This window comes from Podarcis tiliguerta (assembly GCF_965153285.1).
Source record: "Podarcis tiliguerta genome assembly, chromosome: 2".
Lineage (NCBI taxonomy): Eukaryota > Metazoa > Chordata > Lepidosauria > Squamata > Lacertidae > Podarcis > Podarcis tiliguerta.
The window spans coordinates 75389490-75413611 of record NC_139535.1 but is presented as its reverse complement, the minus strand read 5'-3'; the positions used below and the strand labels follow the sequence as shown (position 1 = coordinate 75413611).

General features: G+C 41.5%; 1 protein-coding gene across 2 annotated transcripts in view; it reads right to left on the bottom strand.

Annotated features, from left to right (window-relative positions):
• The window catches only part of SLIT3 (slit guidance ligand 3), a 390824-nt gene that overhangs the window by 29848 nt on the left and 336854 nt on the right, over positions 1–24122 (bottom strand). For both annotated transcript variants that reach the window (XM_083430686.1, XM_083430687.1), the window contains exons 29-30: positions 19810–19903; positions 8777–8914 (exon numbers count right to left, since the gene is read on the bottom strand). In XM_083430686.1, coding sequence (XP_083286812.1) covers positions 8777–8914; positions 19810–19903 — 232 coding nt within the window. The remainder of the gene's footprint in view (positions 1–8776; positions 8915–19809; positions 19904–24122) is intronic.

Genomic DNA, 24122 nt, shown 5'->3' with positions numbered 1-24122 from the left:
ACAAGACACTTCACTGAAAAATCACCAGGGGGAGGACGTGCGAAGAACTACTGTGACCTTCCAACAACAGACCACTTCATTGTCTGACTCTGATCAGAATGCTGATACTGCATGCCCATGAAGCCAGCTGTGCTCACCCATAGTTCTCAAATGCTGCCAGACTGGCACATTAGGCAGGCACAAAGGTGGCAAGGAGCTGTATCATTGACCCCTGGCTATGATATGATATGGTATGAGCATCTTCCTGAAAAAAAAACCTGAGAAGCAAGCGAGGTTGCGTGGACAGGAGGATCATGCCTCCTCAAGTCTGGACAGGCTGCATGTGCTGCTCTTAACAGAGAAGCCACTCTGAGGACCCCTTTCTGTCATCATCACCATCACCACCACCACCACCACCATCATCATCATCATCAGCTTTTCCTGTTGGAGATCCTAGCAGATTCCTTCTGCAGGCAAAACAGGAGCTGAAATGCTGAGCCAGGGGGTGTTCCAGGTGTTGCGGGAGGAAACCAACACCTGATAGGTGATTTCCAGACCTCCCCCTGGGCCTGCACTCCTGGTGAGGGCCAGTTTCACCAACCCTTAGGTATGCCTCTGAGCAGGCAATGTGGCTAAGCTGAGACAGAGAGGAAGATTTATTTCTATATTTTTCTGCTGGTTGTCCCAAAGTTCTTCTTTATAACAGCTTTCCAAAACCAACCAAACTATTTGCATAACATAATGAGCGTATCATTAACATGAAAGTCACACCATAGCACACAGAAAATGTAAAGCAGACTATGGTGCATGCCCTCTTTCCAAAGACATTCTATACGCTTTCCAATTAAGAGGTTTATTCTGTCATTGTTGCAGAAAAGCCCCTTTGATGGATTTGGAGTAAAAGCAAGAAGCTACAAGCAAATGTATGATATTAATAAAACCCACACAGTTTAAGAACTGAAAATGTGTGTGAAGATAATACCACAACTTCTCTGAACTAAGCAAAGGAGAGCAAAAAACAAAAACAAAAAGCCCACAGCAAATCTATGCATGTTTCTCAGAACTAAGACCACACTATTTAATGGAGCTGACTCCCAGATAGCATGCATAGGGCTGCAGCTTTGCTTAATATGAATGAATAATTCAGAATTCTTCTTTTTTTTTTTTTTTAAAAAAAAGACATTTAATGGAACAATACATCCTAAAATATCCAGACAATATCCAGACAAAGGTAGCAACAGAGACTGTGCACTATTTTCCGCACTGAATGTGCAGGCTTTTTCAAATAACATTAGCTTGAAGGGCTGGAATCCCTCAATGGCTTCAATGGAAGATTTCCTCACAATACAAATAGCATCTTCAGAGGAAGGATTTTCCTCAGCACCAAAGCAGGAGAGGAAAGGGTTACATTCCCCCTCTGTGCATGAGGCAACCCTGGTGATCTATCTTCCAGGTAATGTTATGCATTTCAGGGGGACAGAGGGCCGCACATTAAATCCAAAAACTGCATTTAATCTCACAACTTGTCTGGCCCCGTGTCACTTGTTTTTTTGAAAGTTGAGTCAGAGAAGCAAAGATAGATGGAACTGTGTCTAATGTACCTTCTCATCTAGCAACTTCTTATTGTGAAAAATGACAGTTGACTCTCCTCGGCTTAAAGTGATGTGAAGGAGGAGCTGGGCTTTTAAAACTTACATGCAAATATATTGCTTTCTTGTTGCTTAAGTCACATTCTAGTATATATGAATCAGTAGCAAGCACAGGTTTCGCCAATCTTTCTTGACTGCAGCTCTATAAACTATGAAATAGCTTATTAGTGTGAGCGCTTCTGAAATAAATAATATGGCCACTTTCTCCCAGATATTGACTCTGTGTTATTTTCCCCCTTAACTTTTGTATGAACTCTCTTTAGAATTCATGAACCCCTGGTAAGTAGAGTCTGACTTATTAAACCTTCCCTTTAGTAGTCCACCTATTTTTCTGATAGATGTCACTATAGAGGGGAAACATACATTACAACTGCTGAGCTTTGTATAATGCATGTTGTTTTATTTCTTTGTTACATAGCTATTTCAGAAGTTCTCCCGCTGTGACATTTTGCAGCAAGGAGTTTCTGCAGAAATCCTTTAAGTAAGCAGGGATCATACCAAACTGTACAACCTAAGTCTGCAACCACAGGCACTTCATTCAAGTTGGAACCAGATGTCAGGTTCACAAAAGTGCTCTGAAAAAGAATTGTGACATTGGCAACAGCTGCAACAGCCTCAGAGCCCGTCGGCTCAGCTCTCGATCCATTCCAGTCCGGCTTCCGCGCTGGTCATGGGACCGAGACGGCTCTGGTTGCCCTAACAGATGATCTTCGTAGACAGCTGGATCGAGGTGGGTCGGGGCTGCTGATTCTTCTAGATCTGTCAGCAGCTTTTGACATGGTCGATCACGAACTTCTGGACCACCACCTTGCCGACATGGGGATCCAGGGCACAGACCTTCAATGGCTGCACTCGTTTCTCTCTGGTCGGGGACAGAGGGTGGCGCTTAGGGGGGAATTGTCATCGCGCCACTCCTTGGTGTGTGGAGTACCTCAGGGTGCGATACTCTCCCCGATGCTTTTCAACATCTTTATGCGCCCCCTCGCCCAGCTTGTCCGGAGTTTTGGGCTGGGTTGCCATCAGTATGCAGATGACACCCAACTCTATCTGTTGATGGATGGCCATCCTGACTCAGCCCCAGACACACTGACCAGATGTTTGGAAGCTGTGGCTGGATGGTTACGTGGGAGCCGGTTGAAGCTAAATCCTTCGAAGACAGAGGTCCTGTGGCTGGGACGGGACGATATGGGATTGGGGGGGGGGCAACTCCCATCTCTTGCGGGGGCGCAATTAGTGCCAGCACCGTCCGTTAAGAGTTTGGGTGTAATCTTCGACACCTCGCTTTCCATGGAGGCGCAGATTGCAGCTACAACAAAGGCGGCATTTTTCCATCTCCGCCAAGCTAAGCAGTTGGCTCCTTACCTCTCTCGCCCTGACCTAGCCACTGTGATCCACGCGATGGTCACCTCCAGACTGGATTATTGTAACTCGCTCTACGTGGGGCTGCCCTTGAGACTGACCCAGAAACTCCAGCGGGTGCAGAATGCTGCAGCGAGACTCCTTACGGGGTCTTCGCTGCGAGATCACATTCACCCGGTGCTATACCAGCTGCACTGGCTCCCGGTGGAGTACAGGATCAGGTTTAAGGTGCTGGTTTTAACCTTTAAAGCCCTATACGGCCTAGGACCCTCGTACCTACGGGACCGCCTCTCCTGGTATGCCCCACAGAGAAACTTACAGTCTTCAAATAAAAACATCTTGAAGGTCCCAGGCCACAGAGAAGTTAGGCTGGCCTCAACTAGAGCCAGGGCTTTTTCGGCCGTGGCTCCGATCTGGTGGAACGCACTGTCACAAGAGACCAGGGCCCTGCGGGACTTGACATCTTTCCGCAGGGCCTGCAAGACAGAACTGTTCCACCAGGCCTTTGGCCAGGGCACAGCCTGACTCCCTCCATTGGCAATCTTCGCAGAGCTCTGGCCCAATGGTTGCCAGTGGCTTGAATTAATTAATTTTATAATGAATGATTTTAGAGTGTTGTTTGTACTGTTTTATTGTTGTTAGCCGCCCTGAGCCCGGCTTCGGCTGGGGAGGGCGGGATATAAATAAAATTTATTATTATTATTATTATTACAAGGGTGGTGAGACTGCAGTTTCACAGCATCTTCATGTTGGTATGATGCCACTAAGTCTTCAGCAAACTGCAGTCTGTTAGATTTTTTTAAAAAAAAACAGCACTTTGTTTGGGCTACTCCATCAAAATTTAGGCCACAGTCCTAAGCACACTTACTTGGGAGTGGGCCACATTTCGTATGTAGGTTTACAAATAACATGTATAATGAAGTCAGGATGAATTTTTGTGGCATGTAAAAAATAAGCAGAAAAGGTTGCTCAAAACATTACAGTGGTGCCTCGCAAGACGAAAAGAATCCGTTCCGCGGATCTTTTCGTCTTGCGGTTTTTTCGTCTTGCGAAGCAAGCCCATTGACGGAGTAGCGCTATTAGCGCTATTGGCTAAAAAAGGGCTAAAAACGGCTTTTTAACACTTGGGAGATTAGCGGTTTTGCTGCTAAAATGCTTTTAGCAGCTTAGCGATTCAAAATAAGGGGTTTTGGAGCAAAAAAAAAATTCATTTTTTTTCGTCATTTTTCGTCTTGCGAAGCAAGCCCATAGGGAAATTCGTCTTGCGAAGCGCCTCTGCAGACGGAAAACCCTTTCATCTTGCAGGTTTTCCGTCTTGCGAGGCATTCGTCTTGCGGGGCACCACTGTACATCACCTTTCTGTATCATGATGATGATGATTTATTAAGTTTATATATTGCCCTTCATACAAAGATCACAGGGCGGTTTACAACAAAAAACCAGAGAGTACACAAGATAATAACAAAATAAATAAATAACATACCCCAACACATGAAACTAGGTCAAACTTGCCCAGGCTTGCACCCCAGGGAGGTCACTTCAGTGCTGCTAACCTATCAGTTTGACTTCACCCCTGGAGGCGCAATCCATTGTCTCTCAAGACAGGTGGATGCCAACAACATCATCATTCTGGGCTGTGAGTGCCTGTATGCTCCTCATGCCATGTTATGTCCACACCAGTGGGTGCTACAAAGCTACAAATCACATAGACTGTTATTTGAAGAAGTAATTGAGTCAAAATATAATCAATAAGGGTTTATGTACGATTGCCCACTGCTACCCATGAAATGTCAAAACGATTGGATTGGACGGATACGGTATATTGGAAGTTTTATGGAGGGAAATATGGTGAAAGGGTTGGAAAGGGTTCCCCCTTTATTTATTTTTTAAATTAGGGTCACAGGGGTATACTGCTAACACACTCCATTTAAACATTTTTTTTGCTTAAAAAAATGGATTGGAAGTGTTGAACTGAGGTTGTGTGGGTTATGTGGGTGCACCAGCAAATATGCCAAGTGTATTCCAACAGTGTATCCTCACAGCTCCAACTTCACCACTACTCTACCATCCCCTATTCTGATAAGTGGCAACAAAGCTGCTGTTGGAAGGGCAGGACTCTGGCATCTTCCCACTGCATTGTAGTTACACTTTCATTAAACTTGTATTTCACAAACATTAAAAAAACCCAAAACCCCACTTTAGATGGGAAAGTGTTTAGTTTGTTTAAACTTGCTTAAACAAAATTAACAGGGCAAAAAATGGTGCTCACCACAAAGGTTATAGCAAATGTGCGTTGAGCTGTGATACATCCCCCTGCCTGATACGCCACTGCCCATGTCAAAATTGAATCTCTTAATACTGATACTTACTCATCCTTCTCAAAAAAAAGTGAAACTGTCTGTTTCAAATAGATGAGGACATCAGTGTGTGTGAATCATGAATGGTGATTTCACACGAAATGCCTAGCTGGAAGCAGCCTGGTACACACATGACAAGATCATTCAGTGTTTTAGCTAAATTGGCTGCAGTTTATTACATTCATCCTAATTTCCATTCCCATAGGCCACCATAAGCAATCCTTCTTTTTCATTGGCACTTAAGACTTTCAAATAACTACACAGCTAATGCCCAAGGCATGTACCACTGCTCTCTTTTGTAAATGAATTGAAATTGATTTTACATGCACGCACATCAGAGAACTCAACTCTGTGGTGCTCACAGTGTTTGCCATTGCTGTCTTTAAAATAATAAAAAAGGGATTCCAAATCCCCAGCAGAGCAGCCTGCCAGGAAAATACAGAAGGCAAAGTTCGTGTAAAGAATAATAAGTAGAAGTATTTTGTTACCAGAATTTTAAACTTCATTTTAAACTCCCATGCCTAAAATGTAAAGAGTTCACTACAGAAGAGTTCAGTCTCCATAGCTCTAAATGTAAGATACAGCTCCAAAGAACAATAAACTGGTTTGTCATTATGAGAACAAGCCCTTTGGGCTGGCATTCTCCTCCACAGCTCCTTTTTCCTCCTCCAGTATGGCCATGAGGAGATGGAAAGATTTCACTTCTGATTTCACAGTTAACCACAGTTTAGCATTACATCTGTGCCCTAAACTGTGATTAATCTTATGATTTGTTGAAACAAGATAATTTCATAAAATGAAAGCGGAAGTGAAAGCTTCCAAATGCCTTCTGACAGTCATGCCAAAGGAGCACTGAAGAGGAAGTATACATACAGTGTTGTATTTATAGCGTCTGCAGAAGAGATTTGCTGCCGTGCCTTTCAACAATAAACTATACACGAGTGCTACCCTCCCACCTCACTTTCTCTCAGGAAAAACTGTTGTGAAGTTGTGTCACCTCCCCTTTCACAACAGGGGCGCTGTCCTTGGCTGGTGTGATGAATTTGCTTCTCCCTTCCCACTGCTGGCCCATGAGTCCACCATGGTGGCCATTGGCTCCAGGGCCTGGGCTGAGCTTTTGTGGGAGGGGACTCCGCCTCCAATTTGCTGCCCTGTGCAGTTGCCTGGTTTACCCTTTCGTAAATACATCTTTGCAATGATCATTTCATTGTATTTTTTGTTTGGCAAGGTGAGGAACACCACAGGTGATCTAGGAGTGACAGAAAGGGATAAAAATGGAAAATGGACAACTGCACATCTTATTATATAAGGCAAAAGCATGAGCACCTAGGACAGCATAAAATACTCAAGCTATTAAAAGTATGGTTTTATTATAATGTATCTATGTTCTATATAAATTCCATATGCATCCTTATTGTAAAAAGTCAAATGATGACGTTCTTTTACTGCTTTTACTGCTTTTACTGTTTTTAGAGAGTGCCACACTTCCTTTCTATTTGACTAACTTATTTATATTTTTGGAAAATTCTGGTTTTGACTGCAAGTGGCTTTGAATCTTTACCAGAAAGGCAGGATATAAATTCTGAAAACAAACATAAAAAACATTTATCGTGGTGAAGTCTCTAGACTTTCACAGGCACTGTGCTCCCACTACATTGGTTCCTAAAAACTATGTCCCCCAAACCATCTTTTTTTGGTGGCATGTTACTTTTAAGCATGGTATGTTTCGAGCAACATACTTTAAAATAATGTGCCACCAACAAATAGACACTTTTAGGAACATAGGCGATTTAGGAACTTAGACAAATCTATCCATTAGCCTTTTTCTGTACAACCAGCATAAAGTCAAAGATTTAAGGAGAGAATAGAACAGGAAGGGTGAACAAAGAAATTCATTTCCTTATCTTATCTTTTGTAAGCACTGAGCTTTTGAAAGCATGGCCTTACATCACTTTAAGAATCAATACCTGCTCTTCAGAATGCTAAAAGCAGAGTAATGCAACAGAAGTACATGGTAAGAACAAAAGAAAAGAAGCAATGAAATCGGGAAAACAGTAAATTGCTGTAGGTTCAATGACCAGAAAAAAGGTTCACAAATGCTCCTGCATTTCTATTTTATCATAGCTCTTTTTTTCCAGGTGTGACAGCTCTCTTGCTGTGAATGTGTTCTCAAATACAGAAAATATTTGACTGGAAGGAAGCAATATCTAACCCTCCAGGCAATGATTACTGAACTCATTTGGTGAAGTGTCCTTATCTTTGACATACAGTGAAATTTTCAGAAGAGTGGCCTATTGACAGCTGACAGAACTAAACTTGAAATTGTCAAGACAGAGCTACAGAAATCCTGTACACCAAATGCTAAGCACTTTTATGACAATCAGAATCCGAACACTTAGTGTGATGATGGTAGGAATTCTATGTAACATAAAGCATAACTTGAACATTCCCAATCAGCCTCTGGGCGTGTTGTTGCCTTACATTTCTTGTGAATGTAGTTTAATGGTGGAGCAACTGAATGTGCCTCCTTCACAACTTTCTGCTTAATACACAGTGAGGGATAGAAATGTTGGGGACAAGCCTTCTGCACATGACTCTTTGTACATTCAAAATGAATGGATAAACTGGGCTGTACACTGCACGATTAGCAGGCCCTTAACCGTTAGGAAGTCAACCCCTGCTACTCCTTTGAACAGTTTTTAAAATTAACATTGAGGGGGATTTTACAAAAAAAAACAAAGCACCAAACAAATGTTTAAATCAGACAGGCATGCAAGATGCTGGGATAGGAGGGTAGAGAACCTGCCTGAAGTAAAGATGCAGGGTGAATTATTGATAAAGCTGCATTTCCATGGGGTGTATTCAACCAAGTCACTTAGAGCAGATCCTTTGAAATTAATGTCATGACTAACTTAGGTCCATTAATTTCAATGGGTCTACTCTGAGTAAAACTTAGTTAATGACAAGTATGAATTTTATTACTCTAAGTTGCTTTTGAATAAAGTACAACAGAGTGAAGAGATAGGTTCATGGTTTAATAAACTAACCAGGGTATTTATATATAAAAAAATGTGTCTGCCCTACCAGGCCTCAGATAATGGGAATAAATTATTATTATGCTGATATGCCATGGAAGGTCGTTCCAAATGGAAGTGCTGACACACTAAAGACCCCATTCCAACATCTAGCAGAACAAATCTCCTGATAGGATGGTATCTGCAGGAAGCTCTGTCCTGCAGAACACAGTATCAACTGGGTATGTAGGGGGCAATGACTGGAAGCAACAGCGTGCATGCCGAAAATGGCTTTGTCATACAAGTGGACTACTAGATGTTGTGCAAATAGCTTCTGAGCCATTTAAAATAGTTCCATGAGCCTGTACATTCCAATGTCAGAGTATTATCTGGAGGGAGCCCATGCCACTTTGCTTACCTGAATCCTTGAGGACAAATGCAGGTGTACCCATTGACAGCATCTACGCACAATGCACCATGGCGGCATTTGTGTCCCGCACAGTCATCTTCATCAATTTCACAATGTTTTCCACTGTAGCCAGGCAAGCATTCACATCTGTAACAAGATCAGTCAGTGAATCCATAAGCAAAAATCAGTGTTCAAACCAAAGCATAAAGGCCACAGCATACCTAAATATATTTGATGATAAATAAAGAGCGTTAGTATAGTATTTGTTTTTGCAGCCCATAATAGGAGGCTGGGTGAGTACAAATATTGACTTGAATCCTGAGAAGTGCCAATGGAAGGGGGATATCAGAAAGATGACTGTCACAACAACACCTGGCAGCCCTTAATCTCCCCAAAGCTGCTCCTGAAGGTCAGGGAGCCTTCTGGAACTGGGTGGACTGTGTCACTGCAGCTTGACGGGGAATTTCATCACAGCCCACTATATCCAGGAGGGTCTTCTATATCTCAAGGGAGGCTTTTCAGGGGCTGCAGAGGAGAAGGAGGAAGAAAGGTCAGCATCCTTTCTGCTGGTGCTATTCATATTAAAGTGACAGGAGTCCTATATTGCATTGCATATAGATAATTTAAAGTGTGATGGGGAATCTCTGGCCTGCAGGCAAAACATTGCCGGCTAGATGTTCAGACTTGAGCAGCATGGCTGATTTCACCAAACCACACCCACTTGCTCGACACCTGACATCATATGTGATGTTAGGTATGGGGCAGGTAGAGATGTGCATTGGCAATGGAAAACAAGTCTTTCGCTCTACCACCCATCAGCGGATAGAAGGTAAATCAGGTGTGCAAGCAAGTTTTCCATGGGGAACTTGCAGACACACTCAATGCCTACAGAAAGCTGGATTTGGCTCTACTGTCCATCAGCTGACTTCAAAGTACCCAATCACAAGGCATCACTATGACATCAGGTGACTGACAGGTGGGCACTCCCACCTGCCCATCAAATTTTGCTCTCTAAGGTAGATCCTAATAAGGATCTGGTCTGTGGAGCTAAAAAGATCCCCCAATTTCTATTTTAAAGTGACAGTAACAATATAGTGTAAACATTCTTTGTTAAAGCCATTGTAACTAACTGAAGTTAAACCGTATTCTTTAATAATCAACCATACATACTAACTTCACTGTTTATAGTAATAACCATTTAAAGTAAGTTCTTGGTCATTTACAGCAGGTCTCTCAAATCGTGAAAACATTTAGATAAACTTCATAATTCCCTCAAGGTAGTGTATAGTGAAGCATTGTATCTAATGGAAATGACAATCACTTAATAAATCTGCATTTGAACTGTAATTATAATGAAAAGAAGCAATAAATATCTGTTTCTCAGATCTTAATATGAAGATAAAAGAACAAGTTGATGCCATTCCACCACCTTTAGATGGCAACTCATTTCTAGAAAGCGGATTGGAGGATCCAAAGTAACAGCAAACATAAGCTATTATATATTTATTACTGTTGTTAAGTTGCTTGTATTAAAGTTGTGTCAGCATTTCCATTATATACCCTATTTTCCGAGGTTTATTACTCAACCATAAAAAATGTGCTCTAGGTTGAAACTTGGCATTCAAGGTCTCAGGCCAGGGGGAGCAAATCTCTCTGGAAATCTAGGCAGTCTCTCAAAATCTTAGACACTATGCTTTGGACTGGCTTGAATGTATTTCAGCCTATAAACCACATTTCAAACCTCCCAGCTGGATGTTGCTGTACAGCTGGAAAATAATAAGCATATCATTCAAACCAGAACAAAAGAGAAACATCCATTACTTCCCCAGTTTAGCATATGTTACATATTTTGGAGATTGTACTTTCGTATACCTCTGAACTCTGGATGTCAACAGCTTATTTAATTCTAATGCTAGCCTCTTTACTTCTAGATTTCCTCCTGCACTGCAAAAAAAGACTGGTGCAGAAAGCTGTAAAGAGAGGTGTATTAAGATTAAGAGGAAATATGTGGGATAACTTCATGTCACCTTACTATGTGGTTGAATTTAGTGGCCACAGGAAGTAAGGGCATAAAAGAGACAGAGACTAGACAATCTATAGATATGGAAACTGATTCATCTTATGTTTCATGGGTGTTTAAATAGTACCCAGGGGAAACAGATTTCTAGTCTTTCAATGTATCTGGATTACTAATTTCTAAATTTGTAGTTTGCATCTGTATGTTATATATTGGTACACGAAGGTTGTTTTATACACTTCCATTCCTGTAGCCCAAAGCAAGTTAAGACCCTACATATTTCAGAGTCAGACTTGTTTTATATGCAGACACCGTAAGCATTTGAAGCTGTATGAATTGTGCTCACTTTCACAGGATAGGTTCTAATCAAGGTAGGGTGGTCCTGTTCCCTATTTGAAGGACCATTGGGTCAAAGTCTGGTTTAAAGATAAAGAACCACTTGAAGGAAGATCAAGGGCTTGAAGTTGCCTCTCAACAGTTAGAACCTGGACAGCAGTAGGCTGACAGATAACACAGGTCACAGTTTCCCCTACTATGGTGAGATGTAATATAGTTCTGATTATCATAATTATTTCTAAATTTGCATCTATACATACAAATAATAAAAATCAGTATGTGCTAATTTTATGCAAATTGATGGCCTAGTCTGCTCCTCTTTTTGAATATGCCTTTTCTATGTTTAAGTAACCACTTAAACCAGAGACATGGTCTTTAAAGTGACCAGCAACAAAAGTAGTTGGCCTTCTCCCTTTTGAATGTGCAAGGAAACACACTACTCCAGTTACAAGTTATTAATTGCTATTACAAAATATTAACTATTATTACAGAGCATAAGCACTTGCTTGATTTGATCAACAGGGAAGCATAAGGCTGGCTCAGATATTAGCTCTTCTACTCCCCTCAAACCACAGAGCCTAGGGCTTGCCGATCAGAAGGTCGGCGGTTTGAATCCTCGTGATGGGGTGAGCTCCCGTTGTTCAGTCCCTACTCCTGCCAACCTAGCAGTTCGAAAGCATGTCAAAGTGCAAGTAGATAAATAGGTACAGCTCCGGCAGGTACCGTGCACTGCTCTGGTTCGCCAGAAGTGGTTTAGTCATGCTGGCCACATGACCCGGAAGCTGTACGCCAGTTCCCTCGGCCAATAAAGCGAGATGAGCGCCGCAACCCCAGAGTCAGTCATGACTGGACCTAATGGTCAGGGGTCCCTTTACCCTTTACCCAGAGTGAGACCAGTGGCAGTCTTGGAGCTCTCAAATTTCAGTGGCACCCTGTGTGATGCCAACATTCAGTGCCCCTGCCTCTTACACTCTGTTCTACAGCATTGTTGTGGCACCCCCTGCAGCACGGTGTCGGGTGTGGCCAAACCTTCGCACTATCCTAAAACCGCCTCTGGTGAGAGGGGCAGGGGAGAGGCATAGAGGAATAGAAGAAGGAACATGAAAAGACTAAATCAATTGCTCCCTTAGGTAGAATGCCAGCAGCCAGGTAACATTAGAACAGGTCCAAAAGCTCTGATTTAATTCCAAAAATTCTAAATTGGCACAGTTGGATCTATTTTACAACCAAGTAGTTGCAGAAGAACAGCAACTGGGAACAGCTTTTAATATAACCGAAGAAAAAATGAAATGTTTTAGCTTTCAAATCCTGGACCTTGAGAGCTGGCATCTTCCTTATTCCCTACACTTCTGAGGCATCTGACTAGAGGAGAAAATTACAGGAATTTTAGGTCAACCAAACCATATCTTCTACCGCCTCTATTGCTGTTTTATTTCCTGTAATTTCAATTTTTTTAATGTTATTGCAAGTCACCTTGGAATTTTTAAACTGGACGTGTGGCTTATAATTTTAAATAATGAAAGAATAAATAAAAATGAAATGAATACCTAGGGAACATGTGTTTAAAAAAATCAGGTAACCTATAGGTTTTCAACAGCATGCAATTCTCCCTCTGCATTTTCTGAACTCAGCAGCCTTTGTGAAGGTGCTACCTGGAACTATTTGGTGGAACACTAAAACCTTCTGCTAAATCCTCCCTAAGGACCTGCCTTTTCAGCATGTCTGAGAGCACTTATCATTATTCACCATTTTCCTATGAATAGTGTATCTCTTTTCTCTTTCTTTTGTCTTACCTCACAATCTAATGATTTCATGCTCTTTTGACAAGTTTGTACACCACCAGCTCTCCATTATAATCTCCATCCACAGCCTATATACCTGATCCTGCACTCATTCACATCACATAAACATCTACAAAACATTAGAAATCCAGAACAATTGTCTGAAGGCACTATTTCAGAATTCTATTGCCGTTCAGAACAATAATTCTGTAATTAATCATCTCTGGAACAGAAAAAAAGCAAGTTGGAGATCCGGGACTATTCTTTCTCAAAAATGTAGCAAATATATAGCAAAACAGCTCAGCAATGCTTCAGGCACACTGGCATGCAAACGGTATCCATCATAAGATGCTATGGGAGGAAATAGCAGCATTTAATCCTGTTGCTTTATTGATCCCTCTTGTCCTAATATAAAGTGATGTAATAATGAACGATGTGCAGGTCCCTATTCAAAGCTGCTATGGATCACTTTTATGATGTGTATTGGCTATCACAGTAATGATAGAACCACCACTTTTCTTGGAAGAGCTGTATTAAATCAGTGCTTTATTCTGTCAGGTAGTAATTCCAAGCTCCAGAATAATAAAGATTATTTATAACAATACTTTAATATGTACATTCTGGGCAATTGGAACAACAGGTTTATTTCTGTGAGAGATGCATTCAGTTAGTTAACTGTATATACGGCTCTGGACATTTTTGCGGAGAATGACATAGAAATTCATAAAATAAAAATGAGCAAATTGCAATTAATTAAGTAGAGGGGGCAATTATATATATATATATATATATATATATATATATACAGGTTTTGGTGTCCTCGGGTGTCTTCCCGTGTAAAAGTTGGGGTGTCTAGGCGACGTTTCGACGAGGTCTCACTCGTCATCTTCAGGCTGGTGCTTTCGGCTTCTTGTTACTGGAACAGAGCAGGATCTCAGTGTTTGAGTTCCTATAAATACTGTTGAGGAGGTGTGGTGTATAGCCTCCAATGTTCTGGGCAGAGAGGAGGTTCCCAGGCTGGTGTGCCTTTTCTTCTTTTGTTCCTTAATTACTTGAGGGATATCTTGAGTGATTTCTTGAGTGATTTCCTGAATCCCACTTAGGTGGGTCATTAGGTGTGGATTAGTTGCTAAAGCCTTCGTGTCTTGAACTCTTGAACTTTGTGAAGAGTTTTTCTGAGAAGATGGCTGTACTGCACTTGGTTGTGCTCTGGCTTGGCTTCGTGTATAGGGGCGAGCTGTGGTTTTGTGGCCTGTGCCAGCCAGATCTGTGTAGGGATTGCAGGGGGGTGCAGCATCCGGAGGTGCCACCCTGGTTTGGCTACTGGATGGTGTCTGTAATTTATCTGTGGAGAGGGTCTGGGTTTGGGTCTGGTGTGGTTGATTGGTGATGGCGTTCTGTGTGCCTCTGGATCTGGTGTCAGATTTTGTGGGGAGGGCTAATTTCCAGATGTCTGGCAAGCGGGATGTGTCGTCACGCTTGTTCATGTTGTGAGGGTGTTTCTCTATCTCGATGGCTTCCATGATTATTCTCTTGTGGTGATGTTCCATGTTAAAGAGCAATTTGGAATCTGCAAAATTAATTTCGTGTCCTGTTTCTTTCATGTGTTGGAAAAGAGAGGAAGTTTTTTCTTCTTTTTTGACGGCATTCTTGTGTTCTGCGATCCGTGCATTTATTCGTCTGTTTGTTTGTCCAATGTACGTGGCTGGGCAGACTTTGCAGGGTATTTCATAGACGAATAAATGCACGGATCGCAGAACACAAGAATGCCGTCAAAAAAGAAGAAAAAACTTCCTCTCTTTTCCAACACATGAAAGAAACAGGACACGAAATTAATTTTGCAGATTCCAAATTGCTCTTTAACATGGAACATCACCACAAGAGAATAATCATGGAAGCCATCGAGATAGAGAAACACCCTCACAACATGAACAAGCGTGACGACACATCCCGCTTGCCAGACATCTGGAAATTAGCCCTCCCCACAAAATCTGACACCAGATCCAGAGGCACACAGAACGCCATCACCAATCAACCACACCAGACCCAAACCCAGACCCTCTCCACAGATAAATTACAGACACCATCCAGTAGCCAAACCAGGGTGGCACCTCCGGATGCTGCACCCCCCTGCAATCCCTACACAGATCTGGCTGGCACAGGCCACAAAACCACAGCTCGCCCCTATACACGAAGCCAAGCCAGAGCACAACCAAGTGCAGTACAGCCATCTTCTCAGAAAAACTCTTCACAAAGTTCAAGAGTTCAAGACACGAAGGCTTTAGCAACTAATCCACACCTAATGACCCACCTAAGTGGGATTCAGGAAATCACTCAAGAAATCACTCAAGATATCCCTCAAGTAATTAAGGAACAAAAGAAGAAAAGGCACACCAGCCTGGGAACCTCCTCTCTGCCCAGAACATTGGAGGCTATACACCACACCTCCTCAACAGTATTTATAGGAACTCAAACACTGAGATCCTGCTCTGTTCCAGTAACAAGAAGCCGAAAGCACCAGCCTGAAGATGACGAGTGAGACCTCGTCGAAACGTCGCCTAGACACCCCAACTTTTACACGGGAAGACACCCGAGGACACCAAAACCTGCATTCCTGTACCCGTGAAAATCTACGAAAGCAAATATCTCACCTCTACGGGGAGGAAACCTTCCAGCTGACAAGAACCTACGAGAAACTAGAAATCCGAAGAGCCACCATCTTATGTGATCTCTTGTTCCTACGCAACTGCCGAGACAACAACTTAATTCCCACATGCTTCCAACTTAAATTCCACTCTAAAACCCCAGCTACCGAAAGGATCCTGAAACGAACTGAACTATCTCTAATCAGAAACGAACTACACAAGAAAAGATACCTACTAAACCAAACCAACAAAGATCTACTCACTCTTCACCTCAAACTCTGTAACAAAATCCACCCTGCACTCTGGGACAAATGCAAACAACTAGCCGTCTGGAGAGCTGAAACGGAGACCTCACACAAGACAGACACACACACCAACAAACTCCACAAACTAGAGAAACGCCAGAAGCCCAGCCACCCTCCACAACAACCCATGAAACAAACAGTACATAACATATCAGACAGGATCCTCACCTCAACTGAAACCAAAGTACTCTCCAAAGGTTTCAACTTTGCAGTCGCCCCGAGACGCATCCCCACGGAAAACATCATATGCGGAGTCGAAGCTAGCCTAACCAAAATCAATCCAGATGAAGCCAATAAAATCAGACTTGAAGTCACCAACATCCTCTGCTCCAGCAAACCACCCAAAAGCAATTTACACAAAGAAGAACAGAAAGCACTCACCAACCTGAGGAAAGACAACAACATAATCATTCTCCCAGCAGACAAAGGTAATGCCACTGTTGTGATGAACACATCGGACTACCAAGCAAAACTATCAAATCTACTCCAAGACCCTACCTACCAACCTATAAAAACAGATCCCACCACCTATCTGGAAAAAACCACCAAATCCAAAATAAAAGCCTCTCCTATCAGTGAAGAAATCCAGCTAAGAATCATCCCCAGAGAAAAATCATCCAGATGCCCCAAACTCTACGGCCTCCCCAAGATACACAAAGAAGGAACACCACTCAGACCAATAGTCAGCTCCATAGGCTCACCTCTACAAAATCTCGCTAAATTTCTCGCCAAGCAACTTCAGCCCTATGCAGAATCCATCTCTTCACACGTTCCAAACTCCTTCCAGTTCATAGAAACAATAAAGAAGCAAAACCTACAACCCAATGACCTACTTGTGAGCTTCGATGTTGTATCTCTCTTCACACAAGTGCCCATTAATGAAGCCTTGACAGCCATTCAAAACAAATACAATCCCCCCGAATACATCTTGGACCTGACCAACCACTGCCTAACCAACACGTACTTCATCCACAATGGACAAAGATACAAACAGATAGAAGGAGCACCTATGGGATCACCCCTCTCACCGGTCATCGCTAACCTGTACATGGAACACTTTGAAACCAATGCTTTAGACAAGTCAGAACACAAACCCAAACTTTGGCTCAGATATGTTGACGACACCTTTGTAATTTGGCCACACGGGAAGGAAAAACTGGATAGCTTCCTCACACATCTCAACAGCCTACACCCCAAAATACAATTCACTATGGAAATAGAAGCCAACAACCAACTTCCCTTCCTTGACGTCCTAATCTACAAAAAACCTGATGGCTCCCTAGGACACACTATCTACCGGAAAAAAACACACACCAACCGCTACTTACATGCACAATCACACCACCACCCTGCACAAATAAACTCCGTAGCCAAGACTCTCATCTCCAGAACCAAACGCCTGGCTGACGAAGACCACTTGACAACTGAGTTACAGAATCTCTCAAATGTGTTAATTGCCAATGGATACCAGCAAAACAGGGTTACGAAGCTAATCCAAAAAGAAACACCCCCCAAAAACCAAGACACAGAAGAAAACAATGGCATAGCCCTCCTTCCTTATATCAAGGGCACTACAGATAAAATTAGCAAAATCCTCCATAAACACAATATCAAAACAGCCTTTTGCACCAACCAAAAAATAGCCAATATCCTCAGAAACCCCAAGGATAAAATTCAGTTGGAAAACCAAGGGGTCTATGAAATACCCTGCAAAGTCTGCCCAGCCACGTACATTGGACAAACAAACAGACGAATAAATGCACGGATCGCAGAACACAAGAATGCCGTCAAAAAAGAAGAAAAAACTTCCTCTCTTTTCCAACACATGAAAGAAACAGGACACGAAATTAATTTTGCAGATTCCAAATTGCTCTTTAACATGGAACATCACCACAAGAGAATAATCATGGAAGCCATCGAGATAGAGAAACACCCTCACAACATGAACAAGCGTGACGACACATCCCGCTTGCCAGACATCTGGAAATTAGCCCTCCCCACAAAATCTGACACCAGATCCAGAGGCACACAGAACGCCATCACCAATCAACCACACCAGACCCAAACCCAGACCCTCTCCACAGATAAATTACAGACACCATCCAGTAGCCAAACCAGGGTGGCACCTCCGGATGCTGCACCCCCCTGCAATCCCTACACAGATCTGGCTGGCACAGGCCACAAAACCACAGCTCGCCCCTATACACGAAGCCAAGCCAGAGCACAACCAAGTGCAGTACAGCCATCTTCTCAGAAAAACTCTTCACAAAGTTCAAGAGTTCAAGACACGAAGGCTTTAGCAACTAATCCACACCTAATGACCCACCTAAGTGGGATTCAGGAAATCACTCAAGAAATCACTCAAGATATCCCTCAAGTAATTAAGGAACAAAAGAAGAAAAGGCACACTAGCCTGGGAACCTCCTCTCTGCCCAGAACATTGGAGGCTATACACCACACCTCCTCAACAGTATTTATAGGAACTCAAACACTGAGATCCTGCTCTGTTCCAGTAACAAGAAGCCGAAAGCACCAGCCTGAAGATGACGAGTGAGACCTCGTCGAAACGTCGCCTAGACACCCCAACTTTTACACGGGAAGACACCCGAGGACACCAAAACCTGCATTCCTGTACCCGTGAAAATCTACGAAAGCATATATATATATAATATATATATATATATGCCCCCTTTCAATAATCACAGCCGTGGAGGCCAAAATACTAAAAGTGATCCAAAATATGTTAGTGCAGCAAAATACTTCAAATTATTGCTTTGACTGCCCCAGGTGTTGATTTCCCCCACCTTGTGTTACTGCATTTGTTTTGTTACTGCTGAGTAAGTATCCCCCCCCCCCAAGTAACAACTAATTACAGTAGAAACAAATTACCAGATTTCCTTTATCTCCATAAATGCTTTGCAGGGATAATTGAAACGGTAACATTTAACTTACCATTCTTTCTTCACTTTGAAGAGGATTATAGTTCAAGATTCTCTCTTAAGTACTACTGTGGAATTCCAAAGCTAGTTTTTGTGGACCTCGCTTTAGAGTCTTGCCTTTATTTTTGGAAATTTATTTCCATCTCTCCAACTATATTTCAATCTAGATTACCTTCGGTTTGCCTTTGATTCTATGCCTGCTATGCTCCTGTCAATGCATCTTGTTCCAAAACTAAGAATACTGAATTTGCTATTTCTCCAGGCACCATGGCTCTCCAACAGCAGTGAGTACATGACATCATAGGTTATGCATGCCCTCTAATGCTCAAAGACAGGAAACACAGATCTTTGTCTGTTATTTGCTCTCCTCCTCCTCTGATCAATTTCCTGTCTTGACTCAGGGCAGGAATGTGTGTGCACTCCCAATTCTTCTACTCCTCCTCAGGCTTGTATAGCTTGTCATAAAATGGACTGGTCAAAAGTAGGAGGGAAACAAGGAATGGACAAACATATGCGTTATCTGACTTCTGAAACAAGATGGCGGCATTACCCACCACACCATGTGTTTAACACCTCTGAGAAACACCTTTCAGGTGAGAACAGTTCCATTTCCTGATGCTGTTCCTCAGATGCATTCTGTACGGAGAAAGCAAAACAGAGTGCTCTGACACAGCTTGAAAGTGCTGACTGGGAGTGGAAAATGTGGACAAAAGTTAAGTGTCAATAAGTCCAGAGACGGAGAGATTCGGTGGCTACAATGATATAAAAGGCAACATTGGCAGCACCAAGAGTGGTGAGATGAGAAGGACTGTAAAGGGGATTCCGTGTCAAATTAAAGTGTCAGATTGGAAAGAGCAGGATTAAAGAGCAGACTCCTCTTTTCACTTCATCCTCACATGTGGAATTCCATAGGCATTTCTCGAAAACAACACTCAAAGGAATTTTGTTAATTAGGATACATGCTCCCCCATGTAGTTTACAATGGCCCATTCTGAAACTATCAATATGTGTTTGCTTACCTGTATTCTTTGTCAAAAGAGATACATTTGGAGTCATGTTTGCAAGGATTTAGCTCTGGGACACAGTGGTTGATCACTTCATCACATAGCTCCCCTGGGGTAGAAACAAATTAAAGAGGGCTTTAAAAACAACTCTGATGTGAGACATTGGTTGATTATCTTGAACTATTGTGGAAAAATGGTTTAGGGACAAATGGCCATTGAAGAATAACAGATTAATGCAAAGGTCTGATGGTGTGTGGACTAAAGAAAAGTGAACCCACAAACTGTTGAACAAGCTGAATCTTGTGGCACAGATTAAGGGCTTATCCACACTTACTGTTCCTCTGTGCTTTCAAGGCGCAGTTCGCTCTCCAAAGCTCCGTGTCAGAGTGATCTTTTCTTCTTCTTCAATGCTTTCCTTGTGAAAACCCAATCTTTACCTCTGAATTGGAGCAAACAGCAATTTGGGGTTTCGGTGGATTGAGTTTTGCTCCAATGCAGCTGTAAAGAGTGGGTTTTTGTGGGGGAAATACTGGGGCAAAACAATAAGCTGTCAAACATGAACCTGGAAAGTCCAGACATGCATGGAAATCAGAGCAAAGGTAAGCATGGATGAACCTTTATTGTGGCCTAAGCCTTTGTGGACAAGATGAAGAGGCATCTGATGAAGTGTTATCAGGCCACAATAAACCTGTTTGCCCAAGGTGCCACAAAAGTACCGGTAAGTTGTTTTTGTTGCAACACACTGCCACAGCTGCCCTCTGGATTTGGAGTAGCTGACTACCTTACACCAATAATGATATCCATTTCAGTGAACAGGTTTTACAACAGGATAGAGAGTAATATCACATACACTGTTACTTGCTTTGGCAAAACATTAAGCCTTAACTGGTACTTGACCACATGACAAGGTCCCTGGATCCAGCAGCAAAGAGAACTAGTGACTCATTTATTAACATGTGGAGTAACATTATTGCTGCAAAAATGTTTTGAACAAAGCACTAACTTTCATTGAGAGCCAATGTTTTATTTTTCCTGCAAGAATATTGTAAGTTTATTCAAAATGGTAAAAATAGTCTATTTTGTAATGCTAAACAGATTGAAGACTTCATATGATTAATAAACATCTACTAAAAGAGCACAGAACCTCCTGAACCCAAAGAATATGCTGTCTTCTAAGTAATATAGCCCTCAAGGGCAAGGAATAGTTCAGCTGGTTTTAGTTATTACCTGTTCAGTCTAAGGTCTAGTTTTGTATTTTTAACTACTAATAATGAACAGATCCACAATGTTCAAATCCAGCCCTATTTGGTTACACTTCTGTAACTTAGACTTGAGATATTGCCCGTGGAGGATGCAAAACCCTTTTTGTATATGTAATATCTGGTTTATTAAACCCTTATAACATATTTGTTCCAGAAGTCTACTGAGCAGTCTGAGCCACAATGTAAAATTGCACAGATATGTCCTATATATGTAGATAGCCCAACATGCATTTCAAACACATAACTGTCTCTAAATAGCCACAACAAAAACTTCCACTGGCAAAAATGAAGCTGTAAATATGCAAACAGATCAGAGTCAATTCCATATTTTGCTATATATTCAGCTTAATGACAAAACTCATTACTGGAGGGAAAAACCAAACAATAACATCCTAAAATATTACTAGTGCTTATGGCTAAAGCACTGTACACTCACAAACCTGCGCTAAGCGTCTGTTGTAAATGATGCCAAAAGGAATTGAACCAAGTCAGAACCACATGGGGTTCCCCTAACTATAAATAATTTATGGCATTCACCTTGCTTGAAGGGAGTGGAGCAGTGTTAACTCAAGTCAGATTCAGGGGAATGACCAAATGAGTATTCAAAAAGTATATGGTTGTGTATAGTTACAGCACAACTCAACCACTTTCATAACTTGCTGCTGGTTCCCAGCAGACACTCCAAAGTGCTAGGCCTATTGCGTATCAACCTGGGATTTTCTTACAAAAGAGGGGAAATCAGTTTGAGGTAGTACTGGAACAGTTATAAATCCAGCTGACACCTGTTCAGTTCTGCAGAGAATGCCAAACCAGAGAGTTTTATATTCTAAATCAGGATAGTGCATATTATCTTGTGTACAGCACCTAGTTATGTTGGATGCTTCGGTAATAATAATTATTTATATTGTCTGAGCACATGGGGGGGGGGGGACACAAAGCAGGAATTTATGCTGGCATTACAGATCTGTTATAATGGAACTGCATTCAAATACTAAAACAAATGTTTGGAGACTGGGGAATCCAGGCAATTTTCAGAGCATCACAGTTACAAAGTGGAATTACCATCTTACCAGGAATTGGCACCTGTCAATAATGGCCCAGGACTTCTAATAGTTTTAAGGATCTCACAACTGATTATGGAACTGAGAACTTTGCTAAAGCTGAAATTGAATTTTTCTAGTACCAATGAGTTGTAGTAAATATCTTATATTTTGTCTGTTGGCCAAACATATGAAGCTTAATTTTATTCAACAAGTCATCCTTCACTAACAGACAGAACTACTGCCTGAACTACTGGGCCATGACCAATCTCTCCTACATTTGAAATCTTCATTTAAAGAATAAAGAGGCAGGTTCAGATAAATAATTAAATTATATGCCATCATTTTTCTCCACTGATATCATTTATTTCCTGAGCCCACACCTGGCTGGAAATCACTATAATAAATTCAAGCGTAATTAAGAACACAATTCTATACCCATTGATTCAATGAAGCTTCCTTCCAAGTAGGTAGAAGATTGTAGTCTCAATGTCATATTTAGTAGCCAACTAATACACTTTTAGAAAAATGACTTTTAGCAAAATTGAAGCAGTGCTACTTACTCCTCAAATTTGTCAAGCCCAAAAGTAATTTCTGAAAGAAAATCTTAAGAATTTTGTATTTTCCCAGACCATATGTCATCACTATGCCTCTACAAGAAAGCTTCTTCCTGATATATAAAAGATATGAGCTACCATCTAGTTCCTTGCTCTGCCGAACTACAAGACCTAAATCTGCCATTTTAATTATGCAATAAGCAAGAAATCTAACCTTACTTCTATCATTTCCACAGTAACTGAGCTGCTTACCACATCGTCTCCAATGTGCTTATCCACATGGAACTGTGGGGTAATTTTGGCACATGAATATTAAACCTACAGATTCACAGCATGAAGCTTAATTCTTGTTCCTGAATCACTTCTCAATGACATCACATTTCCTCATCTCAACTTTTGCATGTAAACTAAAACATATAAGCTAGGATTTTTTAATTTATTATTATCACCTCTATTTTTTCATCATTATATTTTATTTTGTAAAGCTTTGAAAATTACAATATACTGTGTAATACATTTTTAAAAACAGAATTCTCTGACTCTGGGCTAATTCTTTGCCTCTAGGTATAGATGCCATGTGTCATAAAAGTTTTTTTAATTGCATTGCTTGAAATAAAAAGTATCTTTTTCAGTACCATACCAAACTGAACAAGAACGGAGGTCCGTTCTTAACCTGAAACTGTTCTTAACCTGAAGCACCACTTTAGCTAATGGTACCTCCTGCTGCTGCCACACCGCCGGAGCACGATTTCTGTTCTCATCCTGAAGCAAAGTTCTTAACCTGAGGTACTATTTCTGGGTTAGCGGAGTATGTAACCTGAAGCGTATGTAACCCGAGGTACCACTGTACTGACTCATCCTGACCTCCTATGACTCCAGAACTAAGGCAGCTAAACAACAAGCTAACATAGAAACAATCTCCATGGAGCTGGTTTCATTTAATTATTTTGCCAATTTACCACAATGGAATTACCACATCAGAATACATGCCATTTGTTTCATGCCACATTCAATGTTTTAAACCCATAATCTGAATCATATTGTTAACTTGTTCAGTGGAAGGGGAAACTACTCGGTGTACCAACAACTTTTTTAAAAAACCAAATTTTCTTCCAATTTTAATAGCTGATTGGTTAAGGTAAAGCCAAATACCATGTGTTCTGTATTTCCATTGCCTGAATATAGGACACTCCTTACATTTGTTTTTAATATTAATTATAATAAGAAATAGGACATGGAAAATATTTTCAGCTTTATTCAGAAACATCTTGTGCAGAGCCCAAAGCTAGGGGGGAAAAAATATTGAAAGGCAACTCCCCTCCCCAAAAAGGCAGGAATAAAATGAGCATTATACAATTGGCTAACATTTGCAACCACCTAAAGAAAAAAAATAGCATAAAGTTGCAAAACAGTAGGCACCACGTTCATATATTTACTAGGACTTCTGGAAACAATCTTTGGCAAGGTTT